At 51.7% G+C, this 22,858-nt stretch overlaps 2 protein-coding genes across 3 annotated transcripts; both read right to left on the bottom strand.

The window, feature by feature from the left end:
* Positions 1-1,824: 1,824 nt before the first annotated feature.
* Positions 1,825-4,164, bottom strand: ATF4 (activating transcription factor 4). Its single transcript, XM_032416706.1, has 3 exons — positions 3,724-4,164; positions 2,822-3,139; positions 1,825-2,738 (listed from the first exon to the last, which is right to left on the bottom strand). The coding sequence occupies exons 2-3, from the start codon at positions 3,045-3,047 to the stop codon at positions 1,909-1,911; spliced, it is 1,056 nt and encodes a 351-aa protein (XP_032272597.1). The 5' UTR covers positions 3,048-3,139; positions 3,724-4,164; the 3' UTR covers positions 1,825-1,908.
* Positions 4,165-6,999: 2,835 nt separating this feature from the next.
* MIEF1 (mitochondrial elongation factor 1) lies at positions 7,000-20,598 on the bottom strand. 2 transcript variants are annotated; one of them, XM_032416694.1, is made up of 6 exons: positions 20,412-20,598; positions 18,306-18,661; positions 12,933-13,083; positions 11,849-12,026; positions 11,379-11,641; positions 7,000-10,816 (listed from the first exon to the last, which is right to left on the bottom strand). In XM_032416694.1, exons 3-6 carry the CDS (start codon positions 13,074-13,076, stop codon positions 10,010-10,012), a joined length of 1,392 nt encoding a protein of 463 aa, XP_032272585.1. In that variant the 5' UTR covers positions 13,077-13,083; positions 18,306-18,661; positions 20,412-20,598; the 3' UTR covers positions 7,000-10,009. The 2 variants fall into 2 exon arrangements, with proteins under 2 accessions (XP_032272585.1, XP_032272586.1); XM_032416695.1 differs by lacking the exon at positions 20,412-20,598 and having other exon boundaries at positions 18,525-18,607.
* Positions 20,599-22,858: the final 2,260 nt, after the last annotated feature.

The following is a 22,858-nucleotide window of genomic DNA, read 5'->3' as shown; positions in this document are numbered from 1 at the left end:
TGGGAAGGGGCATAGCTCAGTGTCCTGGCCTTCGGCCTCCAGCCAGCACCACCCCTCAGGGCACCCCAGGGAAAGGTTTCCCATCTGTCAAATGGAGAAGTGGGCCACTGTCTCCGAGGGCCTGCTCCAAGGGCAGAGGGTCCCACTGGCACTGGATGCGGCAAGGTGGCTGGGTCACTTCCAGGGCCTCGGTCTCTCTCGCCTCAACTCTCCATGTCCTCCTCCTGCCCCCACCCCACATGCCCCAGGCTTGGGCAGCTGCCCGTTGTGCAAAGCCTAAGACACTGTCGGGGGTGGACAGAAAGAAGCAGTGTTTGTGGTTGTAGATTTTTATTTCCTATCTTGGATAAAAAACTCTAAGGTCACAACACAGAAGTGAGGAATAGAGCAGGGATTGCAGATGGCAGTCGTGCTCATGTGTGGGCCTTTGGCAGTGGCCTTAGGCTCCCCACTCTCCTCCAGCTCCTCGCCCCACGAGTCATGTGGAGAACTGATGTGATCTTAAGCCTGCACATTTGTACTGATCTGTAACACACATTAGCACCCACACGTGCTTTCTCTGAACCCCCAGCTTTGATGAGTATCCAGGGTCCCCCTCTAATCCTGCCTGTAAGGAAATCTGGAGCCACACTAAGTGCACTCTGAAGTCAGACTGCCTGGGTTTGAATCCACCTGGCAGCTGGGCAGGTTACACAACTGCTCCAAGCTTTAGTTCCCTCATCTGTAAAATGCAGATGAGGTGATCCTTATGAAAAAAGCATTTTGGGGGCACCTGCTAGACTCTTTGATCTTAAGAGTTGTTTTGAGTCCCACCTTGTGATTATTAAAAAATAATTTTTTTTAAAAAAAGGTATTGTGAATAGAACTTTCACAACATCAGTGCATGTAGCTGAGTAGATGCTGTTTTTCCAACCAGTAAATCCCCACATACTTAGCTGCTAACAGTTCAGCTGCTTAGAGGTGAGAGATCTTGTCTGTGATAATTTTACTACCTAGATGGGTGGTCCCTGCTGAGTAAGATGGAGGCCCATGGCCTTGTGAGGAATGCTACCACCTCAGGGATAGACCTCCACTCCCTCTGGCAGATGTCTGAGGAAATGTTCCCATCCGGGTCACAGCTGGTTGTATTCCAACAGCAGGCTGGCTCTCTCAATGCCCAGCATTGGGAAGTAGGTCAGGGAAACGTGGGCCCTCTCCCCCCTTGTTCTCAAGTTCTTCCAAAGGCAAATGGGTCAAGAGCCCGATGCTTCCTCCTGCACCTATTTCCCACAGGGGAAAGGCCCCACTGGGTTACCACAGGAACTGGGAGAATGCACGGAGTAGAGTGCTTACAACACTGCCTGGTGCCACACTCTGGGGGGTCCACATTGCCATTCAGATGAACATCAAGGCTTCCTGGTGCTATCCTGACATCACCTGCGGACAGATCTGCCAGCCTTTGAGCCCAGCTCTGGCCAGGAACTTCTGCAAGCTATGTCTTTAACCCCCAACTCGTAGTTTATTCCAGCAAAAACCGAAGACCTACTTTTCTCTAGAGTTCTGGGGGAGCGCTCTACAGAACAGTAAAGAAAGTGGAATTTAATCACTTAGTGCCCAGGTGGGGCCTGTGGCTCCTGATCACCCAACTCCCTCAAGGGTAAAGCTCCCCCGCCCCACCCAGCCACCTATGGGGGCCCAAAGCCCAACTCCCTCCAGCCTGGGAGTCCAACAGAATCCACAGTGGTCCTTACCTATGGCCCAACAGGGCTGAACCAACCCCACTCGCCTTGCAACAGCCAGGCCAAGGTGGATTGAAACCAGAAAGCAGGCACACGGCAATTCAAGTACTTTCACTACAAAATAATTTATTACAATACACAGCTTTAGCGCAAGCCTATGTACAAGCGCACACACTCCTGACTACCCCGACTAGGGGACCCTTTTCTTCTCCCTCGCCTTTCGGACCTCTTCTATCAAATCTTTCAAATACTGGATCTCCTTGGCTAAAGAATCTGCCCTCTCTTTCAGAGCCTCATTCTGCTTTTCCAGCTCTTTACACTCGCCAGTGAGGGCCTCCTGCTCAGCCCTCTTCTTCTGGCGGTACCGAGTGGCTGCTGTCTTGTTCTGCTCCATTTTTTTCAGCTTCTTATCTAGTTTCTCAACCTTTACTTTTGCTTCTGTCTTCTCTCCAGGAGGGTCATAGGGTTTGGGGCGGGCAGAGCCACAGAGGGAACTTGGAGACAGCAGGCTCCTATTTGGAGAGCCCCTGGAGGTAGAGGGGCTATGCTGGGGGGACCCCAGATAGGACTCAGGACTCATACAGATGCCACTATCATTATCTGAGGGGGCATCCTCCTCCTTGATGCACTGAGGGATCACGTTACCGTAAGTGGCAGAGTCTGACTTTCTATCTCCTTCAGAAATATCCACTTCACTGCCTAGCTCTAAACTAAAGGAATGATCTGGAGTGGAGGACAGGGCCCCTGGGGAGAGCGGAAGTGGTTGGAGGAAGGTAAAGGGGGCAATCTGGTCTGTTTTTTGTAAACTTTCTGGAAGATGGCCAATTGGGTTCACAGTCTGGGGGGGCTCCTTATTAGTCTCCTGGACTACAGGGTCAAAGAGATCACACGTGTCATCCAACGTGGCCAAAAGCTCATCTGGCATGGTTTCCAGGTCATCTATACTGAACAGAGAATCAAAATCAAACTCCTTCAGATCCATTTTCTCCACCATCCAATCTGTCCCGGAGAAGGCATCCTCTGCAAAAGAGAACCAGTGAAGTCAGACGCACATGCCGCAGCAAAGCCCTAGACCAGGCCCCAGGGGCAAACGACTCACTCACCCTTGCCGTTGTCTGAGGCACTGACCAACCCATCCACAGCCAGCCATTCGGAGGAGCCCGCCTTAGCCTTGTCGCTGGAGAACCCATGAGGTTTGAAGTGCTTGGCCACCTCCAGGTAGTCGTCTAAGAGACCTAGGCTTTCCTCAGCCCCCAAACCCGACTGGTCGAAGGGGGACATCAAGTCCCCCACCAACACCTCGCTGCTCAGGAAACTCATCTCGGCCATGTCGCGGTACTTTACTGGAATCGAGGAATGTGCTTAATTCGAAGGTGTCTTTGTCGGTTACAGCAACGCTGCTGCTGGATGCCGTGAGAAGCCTGAGAAGCAATCAGAAACCAAGTCCCCTCAGACATCGGCCGACCCGAGAAGTTCATCTCTCCGTCCCGGAGGGAGGATGGCCAAACTAGAACCCCACTCGGGAGCAGAGGATCCGGCACAGGCGGCCCCAGAGCCATGGCGTCCACCTTCCCCGCGGCCCGCTCAAGATGGACGCCCTCGGGGCCGGGCCGCTCCTCCCCTCGCCGCCGCCAGAAGAAGGCGCGCCCTGCTCATGTCCAAATACGGCCCGGGCCGCCCGGCCCCGCCCACGCCCGCCCGGGACTCACGCCGCGCTGCTGCCGCCTTGCCCCGCCGCCATCTTGGCCCCTGCCACGTTTCGCGGGACGCCGCCGGGTTCAGGGGCCGGGGCCGCCGAGAGCTTCTACCCCCACTCCCGCCGGGCCGCGGCCTCCCCACCCAGAAGCGTCGGCGTCTAGAGGACACCCAAACAGGGGTCACGCGTCCCGGGCGCTCGTAAAACCGCTTCCCCTTCCGCGACGCCGCCCGGCCGCAGGCCGCGCCCAAGCGAGCTGACTGCCCTTGCCGACTCAGGGGAGCACGGCCGGGGCGGCCCGGTACTTACGCCATGGCTTAAGCCGCTGGAGGGTGCCGCTGCAGAGCCTGGTGCTGCTGCCGCCGCTGCAAAGGCCAATGCTGCCGCAGGCACTGCTGCCTCTAATACGCCATGGCGGCCGCGGACCGTGCGGGGATTGGAGGGAATGCGCGCACTTGCGGGAAGAATCTACATTTATAGGCGGGAGGAAGAGAAATGGCGGCGGGGCGCCGCCCGAGGGTCCTTTATAGACTTTGCCTCTATGAGGACGCATCACACTGCACATCCTTCCGCCGCGGTCACGTGACCCGCGCCTCCCACCCGCTCGTTTTCTCCTATCCGATGCCCCACCGTGTCCAACCCACGACTTTCATGCCCAGGGCGTAGCTGTGAAGAGAATAGGAGTTATTTTCAAGGCCTCAAGAAAGGAAAAAGGCGCACTACTACTTTGCAAGGCTACTAAGATCAAAGTGTCACTCTTCCCTCCGCCGCCGGATGGCGCGGAGGGATTCTTCAGACGTACCTCGTTTCCGGTGTTAGCTTGGTGGGCGGGGAGAGAAGTCTTTCAGCCCAAGGAAGGTTTTTATTGTGAAGTCCGAGGCCACCTGGTTATCGCGCGAGATACTGCCGGAGAGCGAGCGTCGAGCTGATTGGCTAGTCACGGTGAGTCATATATATCTCGATTTTCTATTGGCTCAGACCCCGAGATGGGCGGGCTGCTCGGTGAGGGACGCCCGGTCAGAGCGGGAAGGAGGGGAGCAGCCAGTGCGGTTCCCTGTCCTGCACTGGCCTCCTCAGCTCGGCACACGCGTAGCCGTCCGTGACTGTCCTGGCTCCTTCTCCGGGCTGCTTTAACCTGGGTAGTCCCAAACGGTCGCGTCAGGTCCCTTCCTGTCGCCCTCCGTCAAGCTCCGAATTAGCGACCAAGTTCAGGCCGAAACTAGGCAAAAGGAAGTGGCATTTCGTGTCACGCAAGCCCTTAAATAGCTGAAAGGGGAGACTGAGGACCTCACTCGGGATCTCAAACGCTCCGCGCGCACCTACGATCAAGGGCCAACTCTGCATCCTTACCGTGAACTCTCAAGGCCAGTCGGGAAGATACATAATCTCTAGCCCAACTTAGGGTATTTTTACATACGCAGCCTGCTAAAATGTTTGCTGTTTTATTAGAGAGTATTCAGTCTATCACAGGGCAACTTCTTTTGGTTTATGCAGATGCAGTTCCCCGACGAGATTTTGTTAAACTGGTATCTGTCTCTCTCCCAAGTCTGCAACTGCCCGGTGTATCCAGCCGAACCACTTCCCAGCACGTCCGCCTAATGGCGCTGATGTGGCGGGAGAAGCTTGAGGCTTCTCGCGGAGCATCGTGTTTGGAAGCAGCAGTCCAGCTCAAGGCCTGCAACTTGCTCTCTACTGGGGAGCTGTGAAGAGTGCCAAGAAAGGTCTCCATCATCCTCCCGTGTCCTTCACAGTCGGTCGGGGCCTGTAGGGGCAGAAACCTTTTTTCTGCCTCCATTTCAGTGGGCCATTCAAGTATCTGTAGGAGGGCGGTGAGGTCAGAAAATTGGGGAAACACTGTCTTTGATAACTACAAACCATTCATTGCTTTGATTCAGTCTAGCTAGCCCAACAATTTCTTTAGGCCAAACAACTAATGGGGCGGGGTGTGTGGCCCAAAGTCACACAGTTGCCAGTGGAGGCGGTATGGGGCAGGCCTTAGAAGACAAATTTTTGAGGCAAACCCAAGAATCCTGGCTCTTCTTTTTAGTACTAAGACGTTTTGGTTAAGCAGTTTATCCTTGCTGAGCCAGTTTCCTCATCCGTAAAATGAGGCTAATGATGAGTATCCTTCTCCTTAGAATGAAGATCATATATGGAAAGCACTGAGCAAAGTGCTGGTAAGTGCTCAATAAACGGTTGCCTATTATTACCATTATTAGAACTCAGGTCTTCTGATCCTGCACTCCCCACTCCACATCTTCCTTACATCATCCTGCTTCCTCAGAGGCCTCCTCTTCTTGACTGAGATGAAACCAGCAACAACTGGTACATGCAAAGTACATTGCATACTGGGACAAGAATGGTTTTTCTACTGCCTTGGAGAATCACAAATGTCAAGATGTAACGAAGTTGTCTGGTCTTTCAGTACAAAGGCAGTAAGTATCTCTGAGCCATTACACAAGTCTTCCAAGGTGTAACTAAGGACCCATGGGGCACGTCCTCCTTTTGCTGTATCAGGAGACCTGCCAGTGCCTCCTTACAGACGACCATGCAGGAGGTTGAGAATTAAAGTAATATTGCCCCAGTTTTGACACTGCAGGAGGTCACAGATGAATGACTCCAGTGGCAGCTTGTCCCATCCATTCTATCATGAAGACCCAGATCAAGCACTTAAAAGGTTCTCCTGGCTGAAAATGGAGGAGGATCACTCCTGTAGGAAAATGTTTCATACCACACACAGAAGTCAAAGCTATTGGAAAGGAGACTTTTATTTTTTTCTTTCCATGCTGTGGAAGGTCCTCATGTTCCCCAGCTTTATTTCCTCCCTCAAGGAGAAAAAAGATAGAGTTCTCTGGGTCTCAGGGCTAAGCTGCTTCTATGTGGACCTAGCCAAGGTGGGACAGAAAGACCAGTGACGGATTCCAGATCTACCAGCTGAATGCAACCACTGCTACTGAAGGGCAGGCAAGTGACTAGAAGGCAAGTTGTGTCCTTGGCCTCAGGGAGCAAGAATTTAAAGACTACAAGGTGATCCGAATGAAAAGGTAAACACGCTGGACACAGCCTCAGAACCCACATCTGGTGTTTTGGCCACTTAGAATGAGCAGTGTGTAAAAGGGCCACAGCCTGACAGCTCTAGTCCCAGGAGTCTTTACCATTCTCTTTGGCCTTGAGCTTTAACAGGACGGGCAGAGTGCTAACCAACCCTGTGAGCAGTTTTCAGCCAGGGTCACAGTGTCAAGGAAGATGTACCACGGCAGAGGACCAAGACACATGCGGGGTTCCCTACTTGCAGAACTCCTCCTGGTGCCTCTCCAGGACCTTGTGATCCTGAAGCTGATTCCTTGTCAAAACATGTGAGTTCTCAAGGGGTGCCTAGGTGGCTCAGTTGGTTCAACGTCTGGCTCTTGATCTCAGGGTCCTGAGTTCAAGCCCTGCATTGAGCTCCATGCTGGGCGTGGAGCCTACTTAAAAAAAAAAAAAAAAAAAAAAAAAAGCTTTTGGTCATGATCTCAGGGTCCTGGGATTGAGCCCTGCATCTGGCTCCCCGCTCAGCAGGGAATCTCCTTGTCCCCCTCCCTCTGCTTCTGCTCTTCCCCTTGCTTGTGCTCTCTTTCAAATAAATAAAATCTTAAAAAAAAAAAAAAAAATGAGAGTTCTCAACTTGAGTGGAGTACAAGGGAGCAAAACCAGCTAATCTGGAGTGTGAACAGGGTGACCACCAGGGGCTGAGACCAAGGAGGAAAGACTGTAGGCCTCAACAGTTTTTCCAGACATTAGTTTTTGATTATTTATTTGAGGGAAAAAAAAGTCACAACCAAGCATATAAAATACTGTTATCCTGAACTCATTTTTTAGGACGGGCCAACAGGAAAAAAACCAAAATACGCTTTGGAATTGATTAGGCTTTCAAGGTAATGAGTATATTTTTTAAGCATTAGGCTAACTCATGGTTTGCTAACCTAGACGGTGCGAAAAACTTCAGGCAAAGGTGGGAGTTACTGAGTAGAAAGGCAGAATGGCAGGGAGAGGCAAAACATCCTTCCCCAAAGATTAAAAAAATTGGACGGAGGGGGGGCGGAGCGGGGGGTGGGGGTTGGGGCAGAGCGTTGCCCTCTTCCATCCAAGAACCTCCAAGCACTAGACTATCTTCCATGTTTTACAAGGCTGGCCCAGCCTCAGTCAGCAAACCCACCAGGACCAGGGCCAAGAACTCCCACTGCTTCTAGTTCTGAGGACTTCCGGGTGGTTCTTGCTTGTGAAATGGGAAAGTTACGGTTTCTGGTTTTGTGAAACATAGTTAAGAGACAGAGATGCCCTTAGAAAAATGCTCTTTTAAGAAAGGACATAAAATCAAATCACAATTACACCTGGCTTTGATAATTGGGGACTTCATCTTTAAAACCGCTTGTTGGGCAACCCTGTCGGGACCCCTTTCACTCTTGAGAGCTTTCTCTGTATCTTCACTTTAAATAAACTTCTCGCTTTACTCACAAAAAAAAAAACAAAAAAAACCGCTTGTTTTTTTCAGCTCTCCTTCCAATGTTTTAATATGGAATTTGGTCAGAGATGCCAGCTTGGGAAAACTAGGTCCTCTAATACATTAAGAAAACCAAATCCTTTATCTCAATGAAGCCTAACCCATGCTTTTGCAACCTCCCCTCTTCCTTCCCTCTAATGGATACCAGACAGGTGCACGGGAACGTTCGATGCCAGGTCCTGCCCCGTACCCTCTCTGCCAGTCACCTGGGTAGCACTCAGGCACAGAGAATTTCTTTAAACTCTAATTCGATTCTGATGAACAGCCAGGATGGGGATCTCTCTCGGGGTTCTGGGCTTTATATTTTTCATTCTCTCTCAATGGCTTCATACAAATGGCAACTGAACCACTTTAAGGAACCTTTGCAGATCTGAGAGGAGCAGGAAAATTTTCCAAATATAGCCAAGGTTAACCCTAGTTCACAACCTCCTAATCCATGACAAAAAGGGTACAGGAATCTCTACCCTAAATTCAAAGGACAGCTGAGGTTTCAATGCTATTTAAAGAGTCATTTCATGCTGCTGTCATTGGGAAGGAATGAGACAGCTGCGGGGAGCTTCACCAGAATCTCACTGATGGAGAGGTAGTAAGAGAAAAAATAAAACTTGATGGGAGAACAAAATACTGGCAGATCAGAAACAGAATTATTATTGGCTTCTTGCCACGAACAGGAAGAAAGCACAAAACAAGCAGCTGCACTGACGTGTGTGAGACCCTCCTCCCCACCGCCAGGATACCTTTGTCGTTGCAACACGCAGGGCAGTTTTAGCAGCAGGAAACCAGAGGGAGGGTAGGAAGCCCCGCATCCCTCTGCTATGTGTCTTATCCATGCGCGCTCTTCCTGGGTAGCACCAGTCTCCCCAGGTGCGGGGTGAGACAGGATGGGAAAGAGGTCAGCGCAGGTCTGCTTGCCCTCTGGCCTCTGGCAGGGCCTGGAGAGTTCAGCAAATGCCCCCTCATGTTCCTATGGCAGACACTGGGGAATGAAAGGCTGGCTGTGGGCCTGTTCCTGCGCTCAGGCAACGTCCTGGAAAGGCAGGGCCTCATGGGGAAGAAACACGGTCGCCAAGCCTCAACCGGTGACTGGATTTTTCAGCTGGTGTTTGCTGCCTGTCAACCTCCCTTCAACCTCTACCACAAACACTGTGTCCTTGAAGGCTTCGTCCTAATTGGCAATAAGGCAAGGAAGGGGCTGAACAACAGCCTCCTCCCTCCCCGTCTTCCCCCAGCTGCTCACACAGCAGCGCTGATCTGGACCAGCCAAGGGTGAGGCTCAGCCATCGGGCACACACACCCTTCCCTAGGCCCTCTTCACCACCGCCGGCTCCCCCACTGCAGTGTCTCTGGTGGCCACCAAAGAACACAATCTCCAAGCAACCTGGCATCCAGTTTATATTGAGCCTCCCTCCTGTGTGGGTCAATAACAGTGTTCCCATGAGACCTTCTCAGCACTTAGGAATTGGAGCTGGTCAGGAGGCAGGGGAAATGGGCTTCTTCTCCAGGAACCTGGGTCAAAGGCCAGCTCTTCCACCAGCTTTACTCCCAGAAACTCTAAATACTGTCTGAGCACTCACTCTGCAGAGCTCAGCTTGGAAACGTGCAATCATAACTCTCCAGTGACATTCAAGGAAAAGGCAACATCTTGACTAGGCAGATACGCTCCAGGGGAAAGAGCAAAACAGAAGGCGTGAACAACAGGAAAAGACAGAGAAGACACTGAAAAGAAACAGGCAAAAGGGCAGGGCAGACAGGGACAGAAAACCTGGGCCACAGTGCAAAACACCAGCTCAGGCCAGTGCTCCACCTTCTCAATTCATTCCAGAAAAATTAGCCTGGAGCAAGGGGGAGGGGAGGAGTAGGAGCACAGTGTTTGGTAACATAAACAGAAAGGGCTGGGTGAGAAAACAGGAGACAAGGAGATGGCATTCTGATGAGCATGAAGTGACCGGGGCGATGACCAGCAAGATAGGAGGCACCTAGGGACCCCGTGAGGCACCAACTACGCAGCCCCGTGTTGCTAACGGAGCAGCCAGGGTGTGACCGCCTTCACCCGCCCTACGTGTGCAGCAGCACCTCCGGCTCAGACAGCGAGCAATAGAGAGTATAGCCCAGTTCATCTATTTCCTCAGGAGTGAGCTCTGCAAATAAGTTCACCTTGGGGTTTAGGGCACTGGGCAGGACTCCGGCCTCCAAGTAGCTGATGAGTCCCCTCAGGGCCTGTAAGAATCGGTCTGCCAGCATATCTGGAGACCAGTCAGCCTCCTCCTGGGCCAAGTGGAGGATGACGTTAGTGAGCTGGCTGGCAGTGAGGTGGCCCAGAGCCGGAGTGGACTTGCATACGGCCTTGAGGATCTTGAGGCACAGAGATCGGCAGCCCGAGTCGGCCTGGTCCAAAGCCCGCAGGCGGGCCGTCTCTGCGGGACGCAGGCTCAGCCGCCATAGGTTGTCATACTGTGCCAGCCGGTGTGGTCTGGCTACCAAGACGGTGTCGCCAAGGGTCACTGATGGCAGGAAGTCAATGACAAGATGCTTGTCACACTCATACTGCACTTCCAAAGTCAGGGCTTCTGGGGGTGGTGCTGGTCGGATCACATAGTCCAAGAGGGACCCTATGGCTGGCCAATTGATGGAGCCAGCCACCACCTTCTCAAACGTGTCTGCCACTGTCTTTGGGGAGAGGTAGCCCCCTACTACACAGCGGTCCCAGTAACTGCTACCCCGAGGAAAATACTCTGGATTCTCACGACGAACCAGGTAGAAGCCAGGGATGTTCATGATGGTGTCCTCACCAGGGATACATGACCACAGGTTCTGCTCCAGCACGAGGGGCACGATGAGTTGGATGTGGTCCGCTGTCACCACCTGTTGGGGCAGAATTAAAAAGCTTTTGAGGAACTTAATCTGCTCAAGAGACAAGCATTCCCAAACACAGGTCCCACCATCTCATTTTCCCCCCAACAATAAAGGAAACTAGGAATTCATTCATGTCACCATTACCAATTCAAATAGAGTGACGATTTAAACCCACGTCTGTCAGGGGCACCTGAGTGGCTCAGTTGGTTAAGCGTCTGCCTTCGGCTCAGGTCATGATCCCGGGGTCCTGGGATTGAGCCCCACATCGGGCTCTCTGCTCAGTGGGGAGCCTGCTTCTCCCTCTCCCTCTGCCTGTGCTCTGCCTACTTGTGCTCAATCTCTCTGTTAAATGAATAAATTATCTTAAAAAAAAAAAAAAAAACCATGTCTGTCAGAACAAGAAAGGGTTAAGAAGACCCAGTAAGTGCTACCCCAGTGGGCAGAATCCAGAAGCAGGAAGCCCTTGGTCTTTCTGGCAAGCCTGGGACGCTGATCTTTGGTACCAACAACACTCCTGAGAAGCATCCCGGTCAGCACCCAACCCTACCCTTCGTGGGAACCGCCTTGTTACCTGCAGGTCATCATAGAGGCTGCCACTCAGGTACATGTCCCGAAGTGGCATGTCAGGCAACTTGGCCCGCAGGAAGCTCCGGAGCTCGGCACATATGTCCACCGCAGCTTGCTTGGCCCGAGCCTGCTCGCCAGCAGGGATGGCCGCCCGGTTCCGGTAGTAAGTGAGAAGTTTCTCCTGCAGGGACATGCGGAGTCGTGACTTCTTCAAGTCTACCTGGCCCTTCCTGGCCAATGGCTTGGGCCGGGGCGGGCAGAATGTATCTGCCAAGGCAAGAGAGAGAGGCACGTGAGCTCTTCCCATGCTTGCTTAGTCCATAGCTGCCTCGGCCCCGGAAAGAAGGGCCTGGCACAAAAGACAAGTGCTTGCACAGTGCCTGCACACACGTGCTCAAGAAACATTTGCTGAAGGCAGATGTAGTACTGAGAGCCCAGAGAGGAGTCCCAGAGGGGTGACAGCCTTTTCCTCACCCGTGTCAAAGGCTGAGGAGTCTGTGGGAAGGGTCTGCAGGGACCGGCTCAGGCCTGTCTTCATGTCCTTATTCAGCAACCGGGGGGAGCCCATCCAGTTCGGTTCTTCCCAGCTCCTTTTCCCTGAATGGCTCAGGCGGGTGGGGCTGGTAGGGGCACTGATGGCCCGATCGTACATCTGAAACAGCAGAGGACCGGCATAGGTAGCTTCCTGCCCGTTGCCCTTCTTCCCAGCAGCTCTGCCCTCAGGAGTTCAACTACTATTTTGCAGTAACTTCGTTTTATTTTAGATTATGGAATACTTTGCTTCACGTGGAAAATCTCAGGAAATACTAAATGATACAAATAAGAAACCAATCTACCATAATGTCACAACACAGAGACCACTTAATATACTGGTCTAGTTCTTTCTGGAAATATATATTTATATAATTAGGATCTGACTCTATATATACTTTTGGAACTGGATTTTTTCACTGATCACTTTTATCATTTCCCCATGCGACTAAAAATGAACCAGCGTTCAACATTACAGCACCTTTTCTGACTATACTACATTGCACCTTACGAATGTACCGTAACGTTAAACACGGATTCACTTACTTCACAGACACTGAGTGGACACTGTGTGCCAGGCATTGTTCTAGGCGCACAGAATAAAGCAGGAAACCAAAGAGACCCAACCCTGCCCTCATGGAGTTTCCAGGCCAGGGGACGGATACAGGTAATACATAATTAACAAGTTAAATGTGAAGTATGCAGACAGAGATAAATGTTAAGATAAATACAGTAGGAAACGGAAGTAGGAAGTGTATATGTGGTGGAGTGTTGCTATTTTAAATAAGGTAATTAAGGAAGAATGTTTTGGTTATTTGCAATCTATTTGTATCTCCAACGATTTCTTTAGGGCAGAGTCCTAGAAGTGGACTTAGTGAATTCTCCTCAAGGCTCATCTTATAATGCCACATGCATGACCAGCCCATCAGCATCAGAGTCCCGTTCCAGGTCAGCTGCACTGTGCAGGGGCAGCCTCAGCCCCTCTCCCAGCCCTGCCCCGGCCCCCGCCCCGGCCACACGCACTTACCCGCTTAACCGCCAGTGTGGCGATGCCCAGCACGGCCGCCCCGCCCACCCCCAGCACCAGCCGGGCGTTGGAGAGCACAAAATCAATGGCCGTGCCGATGCCATTGTCATCCTTCTTGCCCTTGCGCTCACCAGAGCCTGCCATCGTTCACCTGAGGACAAAGGCACAACACAGCCATCACCACCTGGGACTTCGAGAGCCATCCCCCACCTCTCCCCTGCGAGGCCAGCCCCCAGCAAGCACAGGGTGTTCTGTGAATGCCAGAGACCCAAATCCTCCTGCCTCTAGCAGTGCAGGCTCTCGGGTCAAGACAGAGACACCAGGCTCCATGGCGTATCTGCATGCGAGGGGGAAGAGTGGCTCACGCTAACTGTGAAAAAAACCTCTCCACCAGTCTACTGAGATTATAGAACTAGAAAGCCTCAGCTCACTGTCAATCCTTTCTTATATTAGTGTGAAGGACCCGCCCATGCAATTCAACCCTCTCCCTCTCCCTCCCGGTCAGTATAATGTAGATCGTGTTTTGATCCTTTGGCTACTACTTCCTATAAGGTGAGATTTGAGAAGGTCTCATCTACTAGATTAGGATAGAAGATGCTCATCCAGTCCTGTCGCTTCACACATAGGGAGGTGACTCCCTCCCTTGCCAGAGGTCCCAGCGACAAGGAATGGCAGAGCCACCTCCAGAACTCAGGACTCCCAGCTCCCAGTATGATGCTTTTCCTACCACATCATGTTTATTACAATTACCCACAGCAAACTTTCCTATTCTACTTTCTGCAAAAAACAAGACAAAACAAAACAACCCCCACAAGATAACACGGACCAGACCACTGCACACGGAGACATAACCTCAGGTCCATACATGAGAAAGGTCCGAAGGGAAAAATAACTCTCTGTGGACACTCCCACTTGACAGATACTTTGCTTCTTGGGGAAGGTGTTCAGGGGGGCTACAAGAAGCTCAGGTAAGGCTGGCCCCGTGACAGAGAATAAATGCCAAAGACACTGTAATCTTGGCTGTTAACCGGGGGGAAAAAACAAAAAAACTCCATCTGCCCAAATGCACTTGGAAAATGAACTAAAAATGTGGTCACCTAAAAGGGAGTTCATGGGCTCCACACCAAAGAGGCTGGCCTCTCGTCCAGCGCTCAAGCAAGGGGAGTGCACATGTACTCCCCAACAACAATGGAGTCATCCCGACTGAAGTTCCCCAAATAAGCCCAATTCCCAGCAAGTTAGAACCCTGGGCCCCACACAGATAAAGGATGGCAAAGTGGTTCAGATCTGAGTACTGCTCCCACCACTGCTACCCTCCCTGCCTCCCGTGTCCAGTTCACCAGGAGTTACACGGGGAAAACCAGCTGTATGCCAGCCAGGGTCCCAACACACCCAGAATGGGAGGAGAGACAGATAGGATTCCTGGGTGCATTTTCCAGTGTAAGTAACCTTCTTTCTAATACCACTGCAACTGGATATTGCTGGCTTCACATCCCCTTGCCTCTATCCTCCCCCTCCCCAAGAAAGAAAGAAAGAGATTTCTGACTCTATTTATTCCAACAATTGAGTTATTAAGGAAGACTCACTGTCGCGTCCAAAAATATTTATCCCTAACTAGAGTTCACAACCTTGGTGGCTCTTACAGTCAGAAGCTTTAGGTTTAGGGACATAATGGGAGACTACTTGGCCAACTGAAATAAGTTCCCACTTCATAATATGCAAAGAGCAAGCAAGGCCAGGGAGAAGAGTTCAACTATGTTACAGGTGAGGTCAGGCGAGAACGCTACTGCCCTCCCTCCAGTGGCCACAGAGAAAGATCAAACTCGGCCAAGGCAGAGCAATCCAATCAGGACAAAGGAGAACTTTACACAGCTCCCCACACCTAACAATGACCACTGTTTTATTTTTTAAAAACCACCAAAGAACCTTTACTGATACAAGAGAACCCCTGGATATAGGCACTTCCTGCATGTGATGCAGCAGGACCAGGAGATATCCTCCCCCAAGCAAAAACCAGAAGAAGCCTCCCTGGGCCCATGTGATGACTGGTAAGAACGAGGCAGTGACGTGGCATAATAGAAAAGAGCCTGAGTTTTTGAGCCGGAAATCCTGAGGATGAGTATTTGTCTTTGAGCCCTGACTTATTAGCCGGGTGACTTCCACCAAGTTACTTCACCTCTCAGCTATGAAAAGGGGATAATTATGCCTGCATGGCCTGAATCATAAGGTTGTAGCGAGGAAAGAACATCCACAAAAATACTACACGTGAACACCTTATAAACTGTAAAAGTACTCCACGAATACTGGCTATCATTAAGTCTTTTATGATTTCCATCAACAGGACAAAAGGTCAACTTCCAGAAGGCAGTCAGCAATCCAGACTATCCTGAGTTACATTTCTCCTTCTGAGATGGAGTTAAGAATGACCTCTAAAATGCACATTGATGCTATTCTGGCTTGAGACCAAAACGATTAAGTTGGGTAGGCCTGAGAGAAGGCCTTTCCTCCTCTAGAGCAATGTGCTCCCCCATCCAAGGACCAGATGATGTCAAGACTTGGTGACCTGGGAGAGGAGAGTGCTTCCACGAGCTTCAACAAGGAGATAAAAGTTCTTGTTCTTTTTTTTTTTTTTTTTTGAAGACTTTACTTATTTATTTGTCAGAGAGAGAGAGAGAGTGAGAGCACAAGCAGGGGGAGTGGCAGGGAGAGGGAGAAGCAGGCTCCCCACTGAGCAAGGAGCCTGATGCAGAACTCGACTCCAGGACCCTGGGATCATGACCTGAGTCCAAGGCAGACGCTTAACCGACTGAGCCACCCAGGTGCCCCTAAAAGTTCTTGTTCTAAAACTAATTTGTTCCAGTTGAACCTGCTTATCCACTGCACATTGTCCACTCAGGTTCTGCTGCACTAGCTTGCCTATTAGGAGACAGAAATCCACCCTGCAAGGAGGGGGAGCCTGGCTCCTCAGTGCAAGCAAGGAGAAGCACTGTTGTTTAATGGGTACAGAGTTTCAGTCTTGCAAGATGAAAAAGTTCTGGAGCTCTGTGACACAACAATATGAATAGTCCTAACACTACTGAACTGCACACTAAAAAATGGTTAAAATATTTTTTTAAAAAAGATGACAAAGTAGGAGGAGAAGGAACACCAACATGGCAGGCAGGGCTGGGGATGGAGAGTCTCAGCACCACCAACTTTTTAGGCAAATTTTTAACCTGTCTACCCAGATACAAAAATGGGAATAGAAATACTCATTACCCTGATGTAGTAGGGATGATGAGTCATGGTGGTCCAGTAGCTTCCCAGGATGACAGCACAGAACTATGAAAATTCCAACTTATTTTACTTGAGAAAGTCCTAGGACTTAAGCTTGTCTGGCTTGAGTACACGTGAGGCCAGCGAACGTGGACCGAGTGTGCACCACGTGCTGGGCACCTGACACATCTCCTCACACCACCACCACCACCACCACCACCACCACCACCACCACGAGGTCAGTCGTAGTGCTCTCTCCAACTTACAGATGATGAAACGGAGGCAGAGGGGAAGTAATGGCCCAAGGTTATGGGGTCAGTAAGCTCCAAGATTGGAACCTGGAGCTCCTGCTGCTGGGGAGAAGTAGTTTAAGGAGTCCCAATTGGCTTGCAACCCCACCTGCTCACATCTCCTCTCTATTAACCAGGAGACCATACACTTCTTGGAGGCATTCCGGCACACTCACTGCCATGTCCCCAGGGCCAGCAGTGTTTGACACTTAGTACGTGTTCATTGCACAAATGAGCTATTAACCCTATGGGGTTATTTTTGGTTTTTTGAGGAGATGGTGATGGCGATTTATAACCCAACTCAGAGTCAAACTAGATTAAGAACGCAAAGACTCAGTAACTCACTAGTTCCCTTCTAGATCCACTACCCTTCCCTGTGCAGGCAGGCTCCCATGGGCATCAGCCCTCCCTTGGGCCCCCACCGCTGAAGGCCAGTCTGCCAGTCAACCTAAGTGGCTGAGGCGAACCAAAAGCCATTACACAAGGCTCCCCGCTCCCCCCACCCACTTTCCCTCTCGATCAAAAACAGCATCCTCACCCAGCTGGCAAGCCTCAGTTAGTCTTCATTTTCCTTTCTCCTCCTCCAGCCTCAGCCAACTGGTCACCAAGCCCCACTGCGGCGCACACTGTATTTACGGGCAGCCACCCTACCCCCTCCATCGCTCCGTGTTGTCTGGCCAGATCTGCTGCCTCTAAGATCTCTCACCAACTTCTCCATGCTGCCACTGCCACAATCCCTCTTCTGTGCCTGTCCCCCTCCTCTCAGATGTCACCATCTCTTCAATAGGGGAGTCAGTGTCCTTGCCAACTTGGCCTAGCCTCAACTCCGGCCCTTGCTGTACAGGTCTGCCATTCTAGCCACAGCAGACTACCAAATACAGTTTCCACCACCGTATTTGCTTATTCTTGCCCATCTGCCTGGCAAGCTTTTCTCACTTGAGGCAGTCCTCAAACATCCCCTTTTCTACAGCCACCCATGATTCCCCTACCACCACCCAACTTCAGGCAGAATCCTGTCCTCATCCCCATCTCCAAGGGTCTTTATACGGCCCTCTAGTACGGAGCTGCTTTCACTGGGATTACTTCCTGTTGATCTCCACATTAGACTCTCTCCCCTGATGGACCATATCATTCACCTTTATCCCAAGGCCTGCCAGAATGCCAGGGCCATAGAAGGCCCTCTGGAAAAGTTGCTGAAATAGATATACTCATTAGGTTAGAGCGGGACTTCTTGAGAACACTGCTATCAGGAGTAAACAGAGCTAACACACCACCTACTAAGCACCATTCCAAATGCTGTGTGTGCACGGTCTCATTTAATTTTCAAAATAACTGGACAAAGAAGGTACCGTTCTCTCCACTTTACAAATGAGGAAATGGAGGCCTGGAAAAGTCTAGTGATTTGCCCTAAATCCCACAGCTATTAGCAGCAGTGCTGGGATTTGAACCCAGACACGGTCCTTTGCAGCCTACACACTATGCTTGCTTTATAGACTGCTGTAACAGAATCTAGTTATGTCTGGAGAATATGATCTGACCCACAAGGTAACTGAATCCACTGGAGAATGAGCCAGCCTAGAACTGAGCTCTAATAGTTTTAACCATTATCTTTTCTAACATTTTCGTATGTAAAATGTTCCATGAAATAAGATGGTGATAATAATTCTGTTCTGGTGGGGCTTGAAACTCAGGGCCTATTTTTTCTCAATAAGGAAACCTACTTCTGTTAACGTCTGTATTTCCTCCATTGATTTCTAGTGACTATGGTTCCCCTCTCCTGGTCCCCTACATCCAAAAAAAAAAGAAACCTATAGGATTGTCTACCTACCTGAGGTTTCTTACTGCATCTGTGAGGTAGGGATGGGAAAGAGCAGGAGTGTCTACGGAAGACACTTTTGTTCTCTTTCCCTTGGAATTAGGATGAGAAGGGAAAGGAGGGGATCCTAAATAATTCCCCCCAATTTGCTGTGGAGGAAGACCAGGCCCTTTTCCAGCTGCCTCTCCCGGGCCTCAGGATCCTCTAGCTTCTGATTTTTCCGGAACTCACGGCGTATGGAGGCAAGGTAGAAGTCTCGGTCAGTGTAGCGAAGCTCTCGACCCTGGCGCAGCAGGGCCCGGTAGAGACTGAGCACCGCCTCTCGGCTCCATGGGGCCATGGGGGACAGGCAGGGGCTGGGCGTCAAGCTATAAGCAGAAGGGAAAAAACAGAAGCCTAGAATCAGAATTAATGATGGAAGGGGCTATAGAGACTATCTAAAATTCAGGAGTTCTTAATCTGGGTCTCAGAGACCCACCAAGGTCACACTATGACTTAGCGGCAGGTCTAGGAGTAGACCCCAGCCTCTCAATCCCCTCTTCTGGGAAAATACAGGTTATGTTGACCGGCCAGGGTTTCAATCTTGGCTCTGCCATTTACCAGCCATATGACTTTGGGCAAAGTACTTAACCCTTCTGAGCACCAGCTTCCTCAGTTGTAAAATGGAGATGGTATTATGTTAGAGTACCTACCTACCGCTTACGGTTATTTTGAGAACTGCGTGAGATAACCCATGTAAAGCATCTGTAATAGAACTTCACCACAAGGGGTGGTCTAGAGTGGTTGAAGGCAAGGACTCTCAGCCATACTTGAATCCTGGCACCACCACTCATGATGATTACCTTGGGCAAGTTTCTTAACCTCTGTGCTTACCTCAGTTCTCCATCTGTAAAATGAGGATTAAGACTATATTCTGCCCACATGGTTGGTATGAAAATTAAATAAGTTAATGTATGTAAATGTGTTCAGAATAGTACTTGGTACATACTAAGCACTCGATCAGGGTTAGCCATTTCTAGTGGGGCCTAGCCTGGTTTGTAAGTACTCAATAAATACTAGATTTAGTTACACATAAGCCGCCACCATCTCCTTTCAGTAACAATGAACCTTTACACAGGTACAGAGTGTCCTTTATAAAACGCTTTGTCATCCATTACCACATTTAAATTAAGGAACCCATGAGGTGGTCAGGGGTCCGAACAATGACAATGAACACTGACTGAGTGTATACTATATACCATTCAAGTTCCAAGCACATCCCACAGAATGTCCCATCTCACTCTATCAACAAACCCAGTGTCATTATCCCCATTTTAAGCGGAGGAAATTGAAGCTCCCAGAGGGAAGTAACTTGCCCACGGGCACACAGCTGGAAAGGAGGGGGGCTGCATTCCTGACCCCGACTCTGCCTGCCTCTCTAAGGATAGTTACCATTTGCTCGGGCCTTACCGCGTAGAGCATGGGTGCTCCACAAACTTTCCCAGCACATGTAAGGGCCCCCCAAAATACGCTGGAGGAAAGAAACAACGTCCCTATGTGGAAGCAATGATCACCTCTATTTCAGATATAAAAAAATGAGACTGAATGGGGGAGGTCTTTGGTAAAAAGATCTGAACTTTGGGCCCAAAGTCAGTTAGCCATCAGCGTCTGGCCTAACTTCCTGCGCGAGCCTGAGCAAGCCACCGTCCCTGTCCTTTTTCCCTCAACTACAGAGGGGCTCCTCTCGGCCCCAAGGGCCCCCCGGAGTGGGGAGAGATGAATCCAGAAATCAACAGGAAAAGTGCTTTATGAGGTTTGAGGCGACTGTCACGCGAAGGCTGTTACTACAAGGTCGCTCGGCAATTGAGCGACTGAGCCCTGGTCGGTTCCCAGTTCCTGCCTCGACTCTGCGGGACGAGGCCGAGGCGGGATGGGGAGACCCCGGGCTGGGTGAGGCCGGCTCGGGGGCCCCGGGAAGCCTCCGGAGGCTGGGGCGGGGCCACAGAGCGGCATTCCAGGGGAAAACCAGAGCGGTCTGGGGCGAGACCCCCGGTGGCCAGGTTGGGGGGCGCCGGCCGCGGCCCTGAGCGGAGGCTCGGCGAGCCCCGGGCCCCTGGCCCCGCTCCTCCCCTCACTCACCCGCGGACTGCGCGCGCTACCACTCCTCGGGATTCGCCTCTCGCCCGGTACCTCTCCCGGGGTCACCCACCAACATGGCCCCTTCACTTCCGGGACACGACCTTGCGCACGGAGTTGAGGGGAGGGACTGAAGGGAGCGTGTGGGCGGGCGGAGGCGGGAGGACTTCCGTTCTTCCCTGCCGCGACCTCTCTCGGGGCGGGGCCTGGAGCTTCATCGGGCCGCGCCCCCTCAGGCGGAGTCCGTCCCGCCTCCGTGCGTGACGTCACCAAGGACCGGCCCGCGGAGGCCGTTCGGGCCCTGCTCGACCCGAGAGCCGCGGTGCGGTGGGCGGGAGCGGACGGAGGGTCGGAGGGCCCGGGTTGGCCGCTCAGTCCCGCGAGCCCGCTGTGCGGGGTAGGCCTCCACCTTCTGCCGGCCTCGTGGTCTGTCGGGGGGTCAGGCGAGACCGCAGCACCGACTGCCGAGCTCGGGCTGGGGCCGTGGGGGTACCTGGGGGATTCTGACACTAATAATATCCTCCGTCTTGGCTTTCACAGCTCCTCCAAATCCAGATCGCTTTCTCAGCTCGCTTTCTTTTTTCATCCCTCCGTGCTCTTCCTGCTCCCCAGGCCCTTTGGCTCCTGACAGACTCCTACCCTTGAAGGTCCACCTAAAATGTTCCCTCCGGAAGTCATCAGGTGTCCGACAAGGGAGCCTCCTTAGGGCCGCGCAGAAATGTCTGCACGCTGCCGTTGGGGCTCCTAAGCCTTGCGATGACAAAATGTATTTATTGGCACCAGTTATTTGCCGGACACTGTTACTTAATTTATCCATTTGCTTTTCTATCTCTCACTAGATTCGAGGGCAGGACCCATGTCTTACGGAATCCTTAAGTCCCCTCCCCACCGCATCTCCGTGGTGCCCAGGGAGGCCAGGCAAGCAAGGTTTGGAGTCCGGCCCCGGGGGGCTCCCAGTTCCAGCTCCACTGCTTAAGGACTGCCCTCCGCCAAGTTCCCTAACCTCAGCCGGGGACTCTGAGAATTAAAAAGTATCTAGAGGAGCAGGTGGGCACTTAGGGAGCAATTGCCCAGCCACTTTATTGATTCCTGCAGCAAATCCTTATCAGGGGTCTCTAATGGGCCAGGCACCGCCTCAGTTATTGCGGGGCAAGGAATGATGGGGTCCTGTCTTCTAGCCAGGGCTGACACAGGAGGTGAGACCAGCTAGGAGGACCGCCGCTGGGTGACAGGATGGGGTGAGGGGAGTGTGGTGGGGCGGAGGGGGTGGCTGTCCTACATGGCGTGGGTGACATGTGGATCTTCCCTTTTTCTTGTGGCCGTGGACACCATTCAGTGCTGCCTTCTTGACCTTCAAAGCCTTTGCTATGGCTTCCACTTTAGGAGAACCAGGAGCTGTCTTCACTTTCAGCTCCATCTTCGTGCAAAGGGTCCCCGAGTTGCATTGCCAGAGGATCAGTCTGGCTGGAGGAGGACTGAATGCACCAAGGGCTAAAGCAGGGAGACTGGTCAGAAAGCTGTGGCAGAATCCTGGGGGGGACAGGACAGGGGCTCAAACCAGGGAGACGGCAGCGGAGGGAAGGAGTGGTCAGATCCTGGAAGTCTTTGGAGGGAAAGCCACTGCTTGTGTGGGGTGTGAGAGAGAAGGGTCACCGTGGCTTTGGGGTTCCACCTGAGCAACTGCCCTGCTGCCTCCCTCCACCAGCTTAGTTAGGAGCATATTCCAAGTGTTCCAAATTGCTAGCAGAAGGCTGTTTTCCAGGGGCCTCAGGTCTCCGCTTAGATAAGGGGCGACTTCCCTGTGTTGTAGGGAGCCTGGCAGCACTGGAGAGGCAGTGAACCCCTAGGGCTTCCGGGAAAGGGAGGGCCCAGTTGGGGGCCTCAAGGAGGGAGGCTTAAGACTTAGGAGCGATGATGGTGTGGAGTCGGGGCTCTTAGGCTAGGATTCCCCGGGGCCAGCTTGGCATGGGGAGACCAGGATGAGATTCAGCAATTCTCTCCCCTCACACTCACAGTGTGGGAGCACTGGGCACTTACAGCCGCCTTTATGAAGCACTTCTTGTGTGTCAGACATCGGGACTGAATGCTTTACAAACATTGTATTATGTCTAATCCCAGCGGTCCTGCTTGGTAGGCATCTTTATCCCCATTTTATAGATCGGAAATCCAAGACTGAGAGAGGTTTGCCCATTTCTCTGACACTGAACTAGGCAACTGAGAAGCTCCCAGTAGAACTCATGTCTGTCTTACCCCAAAACGTGTGTTCTTTCCACCCTTCTGGGTTGCCCTACTTTGCTTGATAAAGAAATGTTTGTGACCCAAATAAATCTAATTGGTAACATTTCCAGCTGGAAGACCAGGTGAACTTTCATAGCCCTCCTGACCCTCCTGCTCTATAAAATATTATTTTTAGGAGGGGAGAGGCTCCCTGCGGGCCTGCCTTTCAGATC

Source organism: Phoca vitulina, unplaced genomic scaffold (assembly GCF_004348235.1).
Source record: "Phoca vitulina isolate PV1807 unplaced genomic scaffold, GSC_HSeal_1.0 scaffold19, whole genome shotgun sequence".
In the NCBI taxonomy this organism is placed as follows: Eukaryota; Metazoa; Chordata; class Mammalia; order Carnivora; family Phocidae; genus Phoca; species Phoca vitulina.
Note: the sequence above shows the minus strand (reverse complement) of the source record. Positions and strands in the feature narration are given on the sequence as shown.